This window comes from Hyaena hyaena, unplaced genomic scaffold, assembly GCF_003009895.1.
Source record: "Hyaena hyaena isolate Hyena2069 unplaced genomic scaffold, ASM300989v1 scaffold_67, whole genome shotgun sequence".
Lineage (NCBI taxonomy): Eukaryota > Metazoa > Chordata > Mammalia > Carnivora > Hyaenidae > Hyaena > Hyaena hyaena.
Window position 1 is genome coordinate 780631 of NW_024080699.1, and position 18335 is coordinate 798965.

Genomic DNA, 18335 nt, shown 5'->3' on the forward strand with positions numbered 1-18335 from the left:
AGCTGGCTGTCAGCACAGAGCCCAACGCAGGGCTCGAACCCACAAACTGCAATATCACGACCTGAGCCAAAGCCAGATGCTTAACTGACTGAGCCACCCAGGCGCCCCTCCCAAGGTTGACTTTTTAAAACTATGCTATGAGACTAGTAGAGACTATTGCTCCAATTCTAGAGGAGAACCAGGTTATAGAGGTTGTGACTTGCTCAAGGTCATATAGCTACATCAAAGTTATGTAGCCCAGCTCTTCTGACTCTAGGTCTAGGCCTCGTACTTTGTACTCAACTGTGTCAGTACACATGGAAATGATTTGCTAGACCAAATGAGCCTAACTACTTGCAGTTCCCTATCTGGGTGGATTAATTTAAATAACGGACTATGGTTGAGAGACTCAAAGATGAAAGTCTCAGTGATTAAAAAAAAGAAAAAGCTGTGTGGGGTGCCTGGGTGGCTCAGTCAGTTAAGCGTCCAACTCTTGATTTCAGCTCAGGTCATGATCTCTGGGCTCACGAGTTTGAGCCCTGCGGCTACTTGGGATTCTCTCTCTCCCTGTCTCTCTCTACCCCTCCCCTGCTCGAGCTCTCTCTAAATAAATATTAAAAAAATGATGCTGAATATAGTTCATAGATCGCTGGCACTCAGTAATTTCCGGAATAATCTCCATTCCTTTTCTCTGACTCCCTTCTTATTTCCCTTGTTGTTTTTCTCCTCTCCATCTAAGTCATCTATAACTGGTCCGTAACTTGAATATAGCATTTAATACATTGTATTGGCATTTAATTAATTATGTGCCTTCCCCATGGAATGTTTTCAGCACCTAGCAGGGTGCCAGGAACGTCCGGGGAATGTTGTGGAACTAATGTGATCTTGATCTCGGCCTCACTTCCTGTTTGGGCCTAATCTCCATCTTCCATCTGCACAATCTCAACCGTCTTTACACCTGCCTATCTTCTCTGACCTTCTCATTTCACCTGTGTGGTGTGGCAAATCACAGATGTGTTCCTATGGGGCAGAAGAACCAGATAGAGCGCGGAAGGCCCTTATCAGTGATGAGAACACTGAGGCCGAGCTGGCGGTTTGAGTCTGGGTCACTGGAAGCATCTTCCTGTCCTCCGCAGAATGATGGGCATCTAGTTCTTACTTCCTATTAGAGGTCTCCAGCTCTTGTGTGTTTTCTTTTCAAGTATTGTCTGCAGTCACCACTGGTGAACTTTTTTTTCCCCTTTCTGTGTGGAACTTATCTTGTGTCTCTCCTACACTTGATGCTTCAATCCTGCCTTATTATCTTAAACTCATTTTTTAATCTCTAAGATGCGCCGGCAAGGAAGAGCTCTGCCTTGTTTGTGTGACCTTGAGCAAATTACGACATCTCTCAATTCGTTTCCTTATCTGTCAAATGGATAACACTCACCTGCCTCCCTCTGGTGGTTGTTACGGGACTCAAGATATTGGGTCATACAGAACAAACAGGAATAAACAGAAGACAGAATAGAATAGAAAGGGTTACTCCCTGTATCACCTCATTGCCTGTGTCTGTGTGTTTCTTTAAGTATGACTGTGGGTTCTAGGCAGTCTGTACTTTTCCAGATCTTCCTTATGCACACTGGAGTTGAAAATCTCCAACTGCCATGTATTCTTAGTTGCTGTTTTGTGTTCGGTTCAGCTGCTTGCCAAATATTCTCTAAATCCCCCCTCCAGGGCCTTCACTTTTGTAGCCTAGCTTCGCCTTTGCCGCTCATGTACCTACTGTGTATCGTGCTATAGGAATTGCTTATCCTTGCATGATGACCAGATGGCTTAAACATTGCTTGCACACATAATATATTCTTTAAGAAATATTTTGGGTATTCTCCTTGGGTTTTGGAGCTGTAGAAAGCAAGGCAAGGAAGGATCTTTTCTTTTTTTCTTTTCCTTTTGTTTCTTAGTAGCTTCCCTAATAAAACATGCTGCCAGTTAAGAGTTCAGCACAGATTGCTTACCCTAGATATGGAAATACAGATATTTCATAAATAAATTTGTTACAAGTCTGACTTTTCTCCAGCGGATTTCTATTTAATTTGGACAGGAAGAAACCGTGAGTTTGTTAGCACCTGACGCTAATATATGACGTAGACTATAACATTTCTCAGAGCACATTACAGTCAGAATTAATTTTTTATCTTCAACCGCTAATCTCATTATATGTGGAGTAGATTTATAGTATGTTATGGATTTTCTTCTTCCTCTCCACGTGATTAAAATCTGAATGCTTTAACCACCATGAACTTATTTTTGAATATAAAGAAGTGTTTCCTTGGTAGAGTTGTAAAATTGTTTTCAATTTCGGAGATTTTGTGTCTTCATTAAACAAGTGGTTCAGATAACTTCTGTGCTTTTAAAAATGTTTTTTTAATGTTTATTTATTTTTTTTGAGAGAGAGAAACACAGAGTGTGAGTGGGGGAGGGTCAGAGAGAGGGAGATACAGAATCCGAAGCAGGCTCCAGGCTCTGAGCTGTCAGCACAAAGCCGGACGCAGGGCTTGAACTCACGAACTGTGAGATCATGACCTGAGCTGAAGTTGGCCGCTTAACTGACTGAGCCACCCAGGAGCCCCATTTCTGTGTGCTTTATTTTTTATTTTTATTTTTTAAATAGTTTATTGTCAAGCTGGTTTCCGTATAACACCCAGTGCTCATCCCCACAAGTGCCCTCCTCCATGCCCATCACCCCCCTTCCACTCCCCCCCATACCCATCAGTCCTTAGTTCTCAGCATTCAAGAGTTTCTCATGGTTTGCCTCCCTCCCTCTCCCTCCCCCCCAATTTTTCCCCTTCTTCTCCCCCACGGTCCTCTGTTAAGTTCCTCCTAATCCTCCTATACGTGCAAGCATATGGTAGCTGTCCTTCTCTGCCTGACTTATTTCACTCAGCATAACACCCTCAAGGTCCATCCGTGTTGCTACACATGGCCAGATTTCATTATTTCTCATTGCCATGTAGTATTCCATAGTATAGATAAAACACATCTTCTTGATCCATTAGTACGTTGATGGACACTTAGGCTCTTTCCATGTTTTGGCTATTGTTGAGAGTGCTGCTATGAACAATGGGGTCCATGTGCCCCTAAGCATCAGCACTCCTGTATCCCTTGGGTAAATTCCTAGCAGTGCTATTGCTGAGTCATAGGGGAGTTCTATTGTTAGTTTCCTGAGGAACCTCCACACTGTTTTCCAGAGGGGCTGTACCAGCTTAACATTCCCGCCAACAGGGTAGGAGGGTGCCCCTTTCTCCACATCCTTGCCAGCATCTAGAGTCCTGATTTGCTCATTTTAGCCACTCTGACCGGCATGAGGTAGTATCTCAGTGTGGTTTTGATTTGCATTTCCCTGATGATGAGGGATGCTGAACACTGTTTCATGTGTCTGTTGGCCATCTGGATGTCCTCTCTGGAGAAGTGTCTATTCATATCTTCTGCCCATTTCTTCACTGGATTGTTTGTTTTTCGGGTATGGAGTTTGGTGAGCTCCTTATAGATTTTGGATACTAACCCTTTATCTGATATGTCATTTGCAACTATCTTTTCCATTCTGTCAGTTGCCTATTAGTTTTATGGGTTGTTTCCTTTGCCGTGCAGAAGCTTTTAATCTTGATGAGGTCCCAATAGTTCATTTATGCTCTTGATTCCCTTGCTTTTGGGGATGTATCAAGTAAGAAATTGCTGTGGTGGAGGTCAAAGGAGGTTGTTTCCTGCTTTCTCCTCTAGGGTTTTGATGGTTTTCTGTCTCACATTCAGGTCCTTTATCCATTTTGAGTTCATTTTTGTGCATGGTGTGAGAAATTGATCCAGTTTCATTCTTCTGCATGTTGCTGTCCAATTCTCCCAGCACCATCTGTTAAAGAGGGTGTCTTTCTTCCATTGGATAATCTTTCCTGCTTTGTCAAAGATTAGTTGGCTGAATACTTTTGGATCCAATTCTGAGTTCTCAATTCTATTCCATTGGTCTATGTGTCTGCTTTTGTGCCAATACCATCTCTGTGCTTTAAATGAGGGTAGAGTAATTAGAATTACTGATCAGAGCAAATTAAGCACTCTTCAGTGTGTATTAGTTACCTAAGTACTAATATTAGTATTAGGATATGCAGAACTCTTGAGCACTTGTGGAGAAAGATTAAAGTTAATATTCAGATTTTTATTCCATGAGTTTGAGTCCATCTGTGAATACCTAAATAGTCACTAAGACTTTTTATTTTAGAAACTGTATTTCCTAAAAATGTTTACTACCTTCTTAATGCTTTCCAGGAACCAGACCCTGAATTGCCTATGACTCAGGTAAAGGGTTAGCTGCAACCGTTAGTTTAGAGAATACAATAATTCCTATTGCTTACTCGCTCCTATAGATTAGAAAACCTGCTGCATATCTATTAATGCTTTTATAAAATTAGCCATCTCTACCATTCTGTATCTTTTTATGTAAAGTATTATATTTCCAATATTTTTGTGTCTGTGGGGGAGGAGTCTTGTAGTCTTAAGATTTGGAGCTTAAATTGAAATGACCAATGTTGACCAGAAGGATGAGAAAAAATAAAGAAGGAGCAAGGGACACCAGGAGCTTAGAAATGGAGCCACGAAGTCAGCAGAGCCCCTAAATGTCTGAAAAGACTGTGATGGACAGGATGGTATATCTTGAGTAAAGAGGAGCTGACTCTGCCTGGAAAGGGCTCAGTTTTAGAGAGAGGTGCCTGCCATCGTGAGGAAGACAGGAAGGGACACCAGGTAGATAGCCTTGTCTACCAAATTATCTTGGTTAGAGTTGGGAGGTGGCCAGAGAGACCTGCTAACTGGAGAAGACGCAGTGAATGAGTCTGGAGGGAGCCCTCTCCTCTCCTGGAGAGGAGGTGTGGTTAGGGGGACACCCTGGCTAGTGAAGCTTTTTTAACCCAAGGGAGTTTCCAGTAAGTCAGGGGATAAGAACGGATGAGAGTGCTATAAATCACCTTAGATATTGCCAGGTGTTTGCCCTGCCACACAAGAAAGAATGCTACCAGTGGTTTTTAGTAAATAAGTAATTTGACCCTCATATGTGGTTCATATGAGTAATTTATTCAACCTTTCTGAAGAGAACAAAATACAAAGTACTTTGATGGAGGCTGTGACTACACAGCAAGCACTGTAAATAGGTTAAAATGCAGCACTCTCTTCTTTAAAAGGATTTTAAAGAAATTTGCCTACAGTGTTTATAATTTTGATTTCCAAATTGCTAGATGGTATAAAACGATTTTTTGCATAATATATGTACAATTCATTTGAGAAGGACCTAAATTATAAATAGGGTAGTAATGTGCTTTTTGTTTTCAGTAATTTGGAAGGTTTTGTTAAAAGTAATGTTTATTTATTTTTGAGAGAGAGAGAGAGACACACACACACACACACACACACACACACAGAGTGTGAGCTAGAGAGGCGCAGAGAGAGGGAGACACAGAATCTGAAATAGGCTCCAGGCTCTGAGCTGTCAGCAGGGAGCCCGATGCAGGGCTCGAACTCACTGACTATGAGATCATGACCTGAGTTGAATTCAGATGCTTGACTGACTAAGCCTCCCAGGCACCCCGGTTTTGTTAAAATTAAATTAAAACATCAGTAATTTGCATTGTTGTTACGGTTTTAAAACTGTAAATGGTATTTGAAAGTTTCTTTTTTTTTTAATTTTTTAAAATGTTTTTTATTTATTTCTGAGAGAGAGAGAGAGAGATAGTGTGAGCAAGGAAGGGTCAGAGAGAGAGAGGGAGACACAGAATCCAAAACAGCCTCCAGGCTCTGAGCTAGTTGTCAGCAGAGCCCGATGCAAGACTCAAACCCATGAAGAGTGAGATCATGACCTGAGCTGAAGCCGGACGCTTAACCGACTGAGCCACCCAGGCGACCCAGTATTTGAAAGTTTCAAACCTGCACAGGGACTTCATGAAGGACCTGTGTTTAGTATTACTTTCCTGTTCTTTTACTGCAGACTTAATTATCTATCCAGTGGATAGTGATCTAAAAGAATAAAAACTGAACAAGGCTGATGGGATTCTTTTGAGCTCATTATTCATACATTTTGCCATCCCCTCTTGCACAACTTCAAAATAAATGAAGCTTTACAATAACAATTCAATATTTTGTGCTAAGTTTTCATTTTCCTAGAGCAGGCAGAGTGTCAGATGTTACACTGATTCTTATGACGGCTCAATCAGGTTAGGCAGACTTTTCCTTGGTAGCTTTCGTTTAGTAATAACCTAGCGAAATTCTTTCTATTATGTCTTAAACTCCTGGCCTCCAATTCTGTATTAAAACGAACAAAACAATTTCAACATGGTTTACTCAGTAGAGTTTTTTTGCTTTTCGTAGGTTTATTTTTATAACTAAAAGTGAATCAAACTCACCAAAGGTAGTACGAGCAAGGCTTTATTTTCCTTTCCTTTCATCATTGCCTCAAGAATAATGTCTCTAGACTACCTCAGCAGGTGAATGAGGTGGGATGATGTTCTGCAGATAAAGAGTGATGTAATTGACATGATGATTACTCACTTGCATGCTTTTCCCTTTAAAAAGTTCCTGCATTTCTGTGATTTTTGTGGATTTCACAGCACGTTCCAATCCATAGGCATTCATAGATATTTATATAAACAGCATGACCCTGTCATTTAGTAACAACTTAAACATATCTGATAAAACCAATTTATATTTTTATTCAGATTCGAGGACCAGTTTGGGATTACCCCATTGTGCTTTGTTATACATTTTGTTTTCATCACTGATTAGTTTTGAACTTTTTTATTTTAATTTAAACAGAAGATTTTAGGGCTGTGAAACATATTTGGCTTGTTTCCAAAATAAAATTAAAAAAATTTTTTAAAACCAAAGCCCCATCTGCTATTTTCATTTAAATCCCAAGAATTGTTCACAGTGCCAAGAGCACTTCTTTGAATACAATCTGATGTTTAGTCAAGCAGTGGTATGTGATTTTCAAGGTCATTTTTGTTAGGACAGAAAGAAAGGCAGGTTAATATTCTCAAAAATGATGAAATTTAAAATTAAGTAATGGTTTAAGTAGCTTTTATCATAGATCTTTAAATATAAAGGATTCCCACCATTATTTATACTTCTGAAGAATTAAATTTTAGAAACTGAAATATAGATCCATTTACCTTTTTGAAAAAGTGAAATCTTATGGAATAACCTTTTATTTATTTTATTTTTTTTAATTTTTATGTTTTATTTATTTCTAGGAGAGAGAGAGAGACAGCGTGAGCAGGGGAGGGTCAGAGAGAGAGGGAGTCACAGACCGAAAGAGGCTCCAGGCTCTGAGCTGGCAGTCAGCACAGAGCCCGACGCGGGGCTCAAACCCACAACCGCGAGATCATGACCTAAGCGAAAGTCGGACGCTTAACCGACTAAGCCACCCAGGCGCCCCTGGAATAACCTTTTAAAAAAGATGTTACTGTTTGGCTTCTGAAACATTTATTCATTTGGTGGTGAGGGAAAAGTAGATTTACTTTATTTTACTTACTAATATTTAAAAAATTTGCACCTCCTTAATATTTGAGAGGTTATGGGGCACCAGGGTGCCTCAGCTGGTTAAGTGTCTGACTTTGGCTCAGGTCATGATCTCACAGTTTGTGGGTTTGAGCCCCGCATTGGGCTCTGTGCTGACAGCTAACTCAGAGCCTGGAGCCTGCTTCAAATTCTGTGTCTCCCTCTCTCTCCGACCCTCCTCTGCTCATGCTGTCTCTTTCAGGAAAAAAAAATTTTTTGAGAGTTTAGTAGGAGGTTGGATGTCAGGAAGAATGATGGAGTTAATTATGACATAACAGCATGAACCTGCTAATTGTTAAAAAGATATGTGCAGGGATAATTAATACCCAACCATATAAATGATGCAACAATAATAGAAAGTTGACTTGTAGAAGGTGGATTTAACTAGGATTCCAAGTTGTAGTTTTAAAGTTTCATTAGCTCCTCCTCATCAGGATAAGAGTCCATACACTTCACTGCGGCATACAGGGTCCCTCATCTGCCCTTTGCCTTTTTCTCTAGCTTCTTCTTTGCCTCAGCTGAACCTGATTCTTCATCCACACTCAACTGTTTTGGCGTTACCAAGCATGCAATGAGCCCTGAAGCTAGCCTACCCTTGTCCCGTTCTTTGCCTCGTGCACGCTCTCCCGTCTATGCCACTGGCAAAGTCTTTTCTCCTACCCTTCCTCCACCTCCAGGCAGCTGGGTGCCTCTCTCTGTACCCCCCGTAGCATGCTCCAGACTTTGATTACTATGCTTTCCCTAAAACATTGAAATTCATGTGAGCTAGCTGAGCTGTGGCTTACTCATCTTTATCCCCAGGACCTGGCATGCCGTAGGCGCTCCCTAGTAACATGGGAATGAACCAGCGGAGCCCACATCGTGCTTTACTGCTTCAGAGAAAATGCTGCAGTCCTTCCTGTCCACCAGAGTGCTGAACAGGAATGCCCTTTTGAGAAATGAAAGCTGTCAGATCCTTGCAGGGCAGTAGGAGCTGTGGGGACTCAAGATAAATCAGGATTACTTATTTCCATCTTTGAAGTTAAATTAAACCGTGAGTTCAAGCCAGTGATGACTTCCCTGACCCCCTGAGCATAGTTATATAGCTCTGCCAACCTTCCTGATCTTTGATGAATGCAAACCTCGAATTGTTTCCACACTTTAGTGCCTCCCACAGTTAGATGCAGCTCCGATTGGAATTGTTTGTTTTTTTTTTAACAAATGAATTCTTTGATTCCACATTCTGCTTATTCAATTGTGTTAAATCCACACAGTTGAAACATTTTAAGTTATCTGAATCCAGTAAACCTCACCCAGGAAAGTAGAAGCTAAAAAAAATCCCATTATCTAACCAAATATAATTTCATTTTAGGAATCTATGGCTATGAAGGCAGCCTTCTTTATTCCCATTAAAGTGAAAGCATGAAGATTTTCTTTTTTCCTTAAGAACTTTTGTCTAATGTATGCATTCAAGCTATTTTTTAAGAAAAAATTTAATATTTTTTATTTATTTCTGAGAGAGAGCGCGAGTGAGCGTGAGCAGGGGAGGGTCAGAGAGAGAGGACAGATACAGAATCTGAAACAGGCTCCAGGCTCTGAGCTGGCAGTCAGCACAGAGCCCGACATGGGGCTCAAACCCATGAACCGCGAGATCAAGACCTGAGCCGAAGTCAGATGATTAACCCACTGAGCCACCCAGGCGCCCCTGCATTCCAATTATTTTAGCCCACAAAAGGATCTCTACTCTTTAATTCCTATAAAACTATTTTCTATACCACACACCTGCCACCTATCATGCCCTGCTTTGCCCTGTCATTTAATTCAGTAGGTATTATGTTCAGAGAAATTAGAATCCAAGTTTTTAATCTTCTCATGCTTCCTTTTAAGAACCTAGCCCAATACTATGTAACTAGGAAGTTGTATCTTGGGTTCTTTACAAGAAGACTTTTTGGAACTCTGTCGCTCTCTCTTCTGTTCCTCTCTCAGTGTCTTTGCCCTCCTTCTGCCTGCTTCACAGCCACTTCCATAGTATGGAGTATGGTGAGCTCTTCCTCATTGCACCCCTCTCCCTAAGCTTCCCCCGCGGCTGCTTCCTCTGCACTAGAGGTTGTCAGGTCTGTGCTGCTGCTCGAGTCACCTTCTCCTCAAATCCTCCACAGCACACCGGGCTTTCTTGTTCTCTGCTTCTGTTCTGTAGTGAAGCAGAAAGGTAAACATTTCTGATAAAGCCGTTTTAAATGTTTAAATGTTTAATGGTGCACACCTTGACATCTAATTTCTTAAGGTAGAGCGAAGCTGCTATTTTCCAGATTCCTTAATTTTTTACTTTTTCCACCCCCCCCACCCCCCCACTTTCTAGAAGATTTTCTACTGGCTGGATCACAAAGCAGCCAAGACTGTTGATTAGCTTATTGGGAACTGGAAGAAATTGATCTTAGTTCAGTTCAACATTTTTGGAATACCTATTATGTGCAAAAACCATAGGTGTTGTGGAGAATTCAGAACTGAACAGGTAAAAAGGCTTGTGTTCTGGGGAAGGGAGCTAACCTATGCCTAATAATTACAGTGTTTCTCGAATATGGTGAGTACATACAATGGAAGTGTAAAGAGAATGCTCTGTGAGAAAGACAAGAGGGAAGTAAGTTGAGAACTAAACCATCAGTGAGGTCTTTATGAGGGACTTTTGGTCCTGAAGGAGGAAGGCAGAAAGAGCACTGTGGTCAGAGCTTTATTAATTTTTTTCAAATTATTATTCCAGTAAAATTTTCTCTGAAGCTCTTCTTTTACTTATAAAGAGGCATGTTAGAAGACTATTAAGTAATTACCACACTTTTATTTACTAGGTAATTGATCTAATGGGCGTTTCTTGATTAGTAATGACCTTGCCTTGTATTAGTTTCTTGAAATAGCCCTTTAAATTAGCATAATGTATAACACGGTAAACATGCCTAATAAAAAGTTAGACAATAATAAAGCTTCTATAGGCTAGGCAGTACTTCTAATACTACTTAATGGATGCTTTATTTTATCCATGCTTATAGGCAGCTTGGATTCTGAAGGCACGGGCACTCACTGAAATGGTATACGTAGATGAAATTGACGTAGGTCAGGAAGGAATTGCAGAAATAATGCTGGATGAAAATGCTATTGCTCAAGTTCCACGTAAGTATTGGTTTTTCACTTAAGTAAATGAAATGCCATTAGGCGGAAGAATACCACATGTGTATAAAATAAACACAAGACATTATATACATGAAAAAGCATTGTATCAGGTTAATGGTCTCCATCCTGCCATATAGTACAAAGACTTTCCTTCCACAATTCAATTACACGATCTTAAACTTAAGATGTGAGATTGCTGTATAAAACAATTTTTCAATAAAAGCTATATTATCCATTTAAAAAAATTTTATATTTAAAATGCATTCTAACTGAACTGCTTATCTGTCAGAAAATTATTTATCCAAGAGTCGAAACACAGGAAGCATCCAAATGACAGAAGTGTTCTAAAAGGATTTTAAAAAAAAAGGTCTTTGGACAACATCACTTCACTGTAATAATTGAAGGTGATTTGCTCTAATGCAGGATATGAGGTGATGGGGTGGTGCGCTGGCCTGTGATGCCTGTGGGGATTGCGACAGCGGCCCCGTCCCCAGCTTGTAGATGTGTTGGAGCAAATGGTATTTAGTGATTACCGCGATGTATGGTGGTCTTGCTGCTATTTATTAGTTACAACTGTTATCAGTCATTTATATGTTTTGAAAAATAATAAATTAAAGATATTTTATGTTTATTTTTGAGAGAGACAGAGTGCAAGTGGGGGAGGGGCAAAGAGAAAGGGAGACACAGAATCCAAAGCAGGCTCCAGGCTCTGAGCTGTCAGCACAGGGCCCGTTGCGGGGTTGAACTCACGAACCTCGAGATCATGACCTCAGCTGAAGCTGAATGCTTAACCGACTGAGCCACCCAGGTGCCTGAAGATAATAACTGTTTAAAGCTTCAAATGGAAATTGAGGGGGAAAAAAGTACATATGGTTCATGCTGAAGTGTCTTTTTTCCCCCATCATTTTGTTCTTTTGGAGTTAAAATGCCTAAATTCTCGAGGTGCCTGGGTAGCTCAGTCGGTTAAGTGTCGAACTTCGGCTCAGAGCAAGATCTCACGGTTCATGGGTTCGAACCCTGCATCGGGCTCTGTGCTGGCAGCTCAGAGACTGGAGCCTGTTTCAGATTCTGTGTCTCCCTCTCTCTCTGCCCCTCCCCTGCTCACGCTCTGTCTCTGTCTCAAAAATACACTTGATCTTAGCCAAAAGGCCAAGAAGTGATCTGTCTCAAAAATAAATAAACTATAAAAAAAAGGTCTAAATTCTGTATATTGTGGGTAAATGATCTTTGTTGGGAACAGTTTGTATCAGAAATAAATATGAGCATAGAACCATATTTTGGTGCTCTGGGGCCTGCTAGCCTTGAGTTTGAAACCCAGCTTTGTTAATAGGCTGACCTGTTTACTGAACCCTCTAAGCTTTTGCTAAATGGGTGAATACGACTTACAGACTTAGTGGGAAGATTAAATGTGAGAACATAAAGTAACATGATATTCAATAAATATCAGTCTCAGACACATTTCCCTAATATGTTTCCTGTTATTAATGTCTTTTTCACCAGGCCAGCACATTTCTGAAAATTACAATAGCTGGCAGTTTTTGCAGATTAATAGTAATATATAAATTGAATTTGCCATCTCATCTCGTAGGCCCTGGCACTTCTTTGAAACTGCCTGGAACTAATCAGACGGGAGGGCCTAGTCCAGCCATCAGGTATGCACTTCTGTTTCATACCTTCTGCCATTAAATACTGACCAGATTGTATGAGAATCTTCCCTTATTGATCTTCTTGGTATTTTCACAACGTGCACTCTTCACAGGCCAATCACTCAAGCTGGAAGGCCCATTACAGGTTTCCTCAGACCGAGCACGCAGAGTGGAAGGCCTGGCAGTATGGAACAGGCCATCAAAACACCCAGAACCACCTACACAGCTCGCCCGGTCACCAGCTCCTCTGGGAGATTTGTCAGGCTGGGAACGGTAAATTCTGTCAGCTTCCCCCTAGTTCTGTATGACCAGAGTAGGTTTATGTTACCTTATATCTTTTTTGCTGTTGTTATGGTGGAAACGCACATGGCAGATTTTTGGAAAGTGGTGCTTTTTACTTATTATGCTCATTACACTCAATTTATATTTGAAGAGGAGGTTTCAGATTTCTTGTTCTGTCATTTTTTCCCCCAGGCTTCCATGCTTACAAGTCCTGATGGACCTTTTATAAATTTATCTAGACTGAATTTAACGAAATATGCCCAGAAACCTAAATTGGCGAAGGTATGTACTTAAAATAATTTTATGTTATGAAGTAGTGATGTTAGATGTATTATCCTGATAACATTGTAGGATTTTTTTTTATGTGTGTGTGAAGGAAAAGCCATGTCTTGCTTGAAATGGAAATGTTTGATTACTGTGTAAAATTTCTCTTAGTCTTTTGAGTTAAGGAAAGTCAATCAGAAATAAAGTATGCAATACCACTGTATAGGACATTGTAGTCACTTGTAACAAATTATAATAACTGATAACAAACAAAGCAGACAGGCAGCAGCATCTTTGTGGAATGAAACTTAGAAGGTCATCTGTGTGTGTGTGTGTGTGTGTGTGTGTGTGTGTGTGTGTGTGTGTGTTTTCCCTCTTGGACTATTCCCAGAAAAATAATTTTCTATCCTTGTAGAATTTTATGACTGTCAAAAGGAAGATGAAAAAATATGTACTTTTAATTAGTCCTTAGGCAGGTATCTCCATAAGCCACTATCTGGCCTGAGTGATCCTTATTGAGAATTAATTACCTTAGTAACTCTAACTACTCAAAGATTAGACGCTCCTTTAAATTAAGGAGAAAGGGGGAATGAAAGTAAGTGTGTGTATGTGAGAGTGAGAAAAAGAGAAAGAGACTTGACAGGGAAAGGTGGGGCCTGTGACCTTTCCAGTGTAAAAATAATCTTGAAATTGAGCTTGGAATAATTCAGAGACATGAGCACTTAGCTATTGCTGAAACTGATCTAAACCTAGCCCAAGTTTTCAGCTGTAATGTCTGTGAATTCTGTGCTTGAGTGCTGAGCTCATTCTGAATCTGAGTCCTAATGGCATTTAACATGCTTACTAAATGTCAAACACTAGGGAATATAAGAACAGACACTAGCCATACAGACTTGAAATTAAAATCTGAAAGAGAAATGTCAGTTGATTGGGAATTAGCCTATAATAATGCCCATGACTTTTTTCTTAATTTCTTACTTGACAGCAATCAGGCCAACTTCATTTAGCAAAATTGTAAAGGTATATGTATTTCCCTTACCTTCAGAAGAGTGAAATATTAACAGCAGCTCATGTGGAGTATCTGGTTCCCTTGCCATTTTTGCATTTACTTGAGGTGGCTGTCTGGTCCCATTGCTGTTTTCTCTTCAGGGAGTGCAGCCCATGGAGGCATCTCCATCAAACTATCATGCTTCCAGGACAGACCTGGTCTGTGTTACTAGATTTAAACTGAACCAGATTTTGTGCCCTCCCCCCCCCCTTTTTTTTTTTTTTTGCATGTTATAGAAATAATGCCAGGTTTTTCTGTCTTTGGTTTCCAGTTCACCTTTACTCATCAGGACTCATTTCTAGTATTGATCGCTTGAGTTCTCTACAGTAACTCCTTTCACAGCAATGGGAGCACCGGCTCTACTCTTAACTTTTCTCCTTTATCACCAAGTGAATGGAGGGCCAAGTATAGTTTTTAAAAGAAGGGCCTTATCCCGGTTTCTCTTTTCTTTCTTTGGTTGCCTCTTAAGACTTCTCTGTTAATAACCTTGATATGCTAGCCTCTTTGCAAGGTACAGTAATGGTTTTATGGACAAACATGATACCACCAAGAGGTAATTCGGTAAATGCTCATTTATCCAGATGAGTTGGGGCACGTTTTAACATAATGGTTCTCAGACCTACCTGCACATTAACAGTCATGTACACCTCCCACTTTACACTTAAGATCTACTTTGTTTCAGAAGGAACTTCCAGATTTTCATGTCTAAAGTGTCATTATCAAAACATAATGAATGTATAATATGTGTAGAGTGTATAAAAAATGGGCTGAATCTGTTTGAGGATAATCTCAGAGTTGGCCTTTTCCTCTCTCTCTTTGTAGTAAAATAATGTGTATAATATGAAAAACTTGCTCAGTTATTTGAGTTTTCCAGTTTGTGTTTTGTAAAAACAGGAATCAGGTATAAATTGGCGTATTTTAAAATGGTGATTACAACAAATAATGGGTAGACCCTTTACTGATGAAGGCACTTTTAGTGTACCTTGTTATTTTGTTTCAATCCAGCTGCTGTCAGAATGGTCTGAGTTTGGATATAACAATAGAGTGCTTTTGGTAAAATAAAATCTAATGTATTTTTGGCCTTTTTTTTTCTTCTTTATAGGCTTTGTTTGAGTATATCTTTCATCATGAAAATGATGTTAAAACTGTAAGTTTTGAATTCATGCTATTTTCTTTTATGTAATTTTTCTGACTTTGGGGATTTCAATTCTGAAATGTTCTATTTCTGACCTTATAAACAGATGGAATTAAAAATTAGAGCTTTACTAATACTTTCAAATTCACTGTCATTTTCAATAGGGAAAGTTGTATAAATACAGAAGTGGTAAGAACTGTGCCTGTTCCATAGAGTAAGTAGATTTCCATTACAGAGCAAGATACAGATAGTTGAGAATATTGCGTAATGTGCTTGTGCTACAGTTTATTTTTATTTTCTAAAAAAATTTTTTTTATGTTTATTTAATTTTAAGGGAGAGAGACAGAGAGTGAACAGGGTAAGAGCAGAGAGAGAGGGAAACACAGAATCAGAAGCAGGCTCCAGGCTCTGAGCTGTCAGCACAGAGCCCCATGCAGGGCTCGAACTCACAAACTACGAGATCATGACCTGAGCTGAAGTCAGATGCTTAACCAACCGAGCCACCCAGGCACCCCATATAGTTTATTTTTTTATACTAATAGTTAGCATTGTTGATCTATTTTTTTTCTATAGTCCATATAGTGAATTATAGGTTAATTAATACATGTATTCCTGGTTTTTTTGTAGTGCACCCCTTACCCCTCCTTTAACATTTTATGATAGAGGGGTGCCTGGGTGTCTGAGTTGGTTAAGCGTCCAACTCTTGATTTCAGCTCAGGTCATGATCTCACAGTTTGAGAGTTCGAGCCCCACATCAGGCTTGCTGCTTCAGCACAGAGCCTGCTTCAGATCCTCTGTCTTCCTCTCTGCCCCTCCCCTGCTTGCTCGTGCTCTCTCAAAAATAAACTTAAAAAGAAATTTAAAAAATACATTTTGTGATAGAAAAATGCAAACACACAAGTACAGCGAATAATATAATAAGCATCACCCATCAGCCAGCTTCAATGATATTTAAACATCTTAGTAGCCTCTTAGAGTTTTAAGGTTGTATGCATATGACTTCTTAATGTATTTCACTTTAAAAAAATGTTTTTAACGTTTATTTATTTTTGAGAGATAGAGCATGAGCAGGGAAGGGGCAGAGAAAGAGGGAGACAAAGCATCTGAAGCAGGCACCAGGCTCTGAGCTGTCAGCACAGAGCCCGATGCAGGGTCTGAACTTATGAACCATGAGATCATGGCCTAAGCTGAAGTTGGACGCTTAACTGACTGAGCCCTCTAGGCACCCCCTCACTTTTTACATGCTAATATGAAAATGACCAGTAACTTCACAAATTTTGTCAAATTGAACGTAGTTAACTCTTCAGTGTCTAATGACAGTACTTTCCCTCGTTTTCTTATTAGTTTAGGGAAAAAGATTTATATGCATATATTAAATACTCAGGGAAATAAAAACGTTTTCCTCAGTTGTGTTTTCTCTGTGTCAACCACAATGCCATGTACTAGGAAAACTAATAAAAATATATATTTTTCCTGACTCTGTAAGCCATTCAATCCAGCTGAGAAAATAAAATTGGCATAATGAGACAGTTAAAGAGGTAATTGCCAAGCTGTGAAATTGTTACCAGGTAGCCAAGGAAGAAAAATCAAAAGGGTGACTTTAGTAAAGATCCACAAAGTTGGATTTTTGGGGAAGGAGGGAAAATAAATGTAAAGAAAGTGTAAAAACATGAGCAAGATATGGGGTGAGAAATAAATAGGCCATATACTAAGAAGTGGGAGCATCAGAGAGACATTTTTAAAGAAAGAAATGGCAGAACTTGATGATGGATTTGGTGTGGAGGACAGGGGACAGACACATGTCAAACCTGCCTCCTGAAGGTGCTAAAAGAAGAATGATTGTTTTACTAACAGAAATGGGATAATTAGGGAAGGAAGTCAGTTTCTAAGGAAGCTGGATAACTCACTTGAAGGCATTTATAGTTCAAACTATGACAGGCTATCCAAGTGCAGGTAATTGCATATATTGGAAGATGTGGTACTAAATGTAGGTGAGAGCCTAGGCCCAATACACAGAATGTAGAAGTCGTCTGTAATGAAGTGCTAGTGGACATGGCCACATAGGGAAGAGAGGAAGCTAAGGTTAGAGTAGAAATCATGCACATTTCTGTAAATAAGTCAGTCCATGCTTTTTTCACTTTATATAAAACTGGTCAGAGTCACAGGATGACATGTAAAATCATAGAGTTATACTGTCATTATAAAGAAACATCCAGATACCATCCCATTTCATAAATGAGTCAATCTCTCCATAACATAAAGCTGTATCTTGACTTTCTGCAGATTTATTTATTGAAGAGACCTTTATTTCATCCCAAAATTTCTGAGCTACCATGGTGTGCCAGGCCCTGTCCTCGCCCAGAGATTACAGAGTGAGACAAGCAGACAAAAATCTCTGCTCTTTTGGAGGTTATATTCTGGTTGTGCAAGAAGAGAGATACTTAGCAAATTTGGAAACACATAACATGTCCTGGGATAATAAGTACTACAGAAGTGAAAGAACAGGAAAGCAGGAAAGCAAATGCAATGACATGGGGGACGATGCCATTTTGGATGGGGTGGGAGGTGGTTGGTGAAATCCACTCTGAAAAGGCACTTAATCGGAGACCTGATGGCAGCAGGCGGACTATGCAGTTCTGTGTAGGAAGAATATGTAAATCAGAGAGAATACCTGCAAAAACCCAGGTGGGAGCATGCTTGGGTTGTTCAGGGAGCAGGAAGGAGGCGAGGGTGCCTGGAGTGAGGTCTGTGAGGGGAGGAGTTGTAGATAATGGGTTCAGAAAGTAGACAGATCGTATGCTGTTTGGAGATCATAGGGATGAAGTCTTTATCAATACATTCCTCTCAAGGGTGTTCTACATCTTGGCACTGATAGAATAGTGCTGAGGAAGAGGAGCCACAGTGAAATAAAATAGGATTTATTCTCTGCACTAACTGAACTTACATTCTAAAGATTCTAAGGATCTTAAAGACTATAAAGATTCTAACAGACTTTAACCTTTACGTGTGATGTATTATAGAATGCTTTCACAGTTCTTCATATTCATTGATTAAAAGCATTTGATCTTAAACAGAGCAGCGACTTTCAAATTTTTTATTTAAACAGGACAAAGCTTTTTCTTCAAACAAAATCTTATCCAGCCCCTACTATAGAAACAGACAAAAAGGAGGGCTGGAGAAGTTCAAGCAGAAGTAGGAGACCAAGAACACATGCACTGGGCCATCTCCTTACTCCTCCACTCCTGAGCTCCTGCCCCTCAAATCCCAG

The 18335-nt window shown here is 39.9% G+C and overlaps 1 protein-coding gene across 1 annotated transcript in view; it reads left to right on the plus strand.

Moving 5' to 3' along the window:
- TTC8 (tetratricopeptide repeat domain 8) overlaps positions 1-18335 on the plus strand; it is a 63049-nt gene that overhangs the window by 8199 nt on the left and 36515 nt on the right. The window contains exons 2-6 of the mRNA XM_039232523.1: positions 10572-10692; positions 12281-12344; positions 12452-12611; positions 12813-12902; positions 15035-15079. Coding sequence (XP_039088454.1) covers positions 10572-10692; positions 12281-12344; positions 12452-12611; positions 12813-12902; positions 15035-15079 — 480 coding nt within the window. The remainder of the gene's footprint in view (positions 1-10571; positions 10693-12280; positions 12345-12451; positions 12612-12812; positions 12903-15034; positions 15080-18335) is intronic.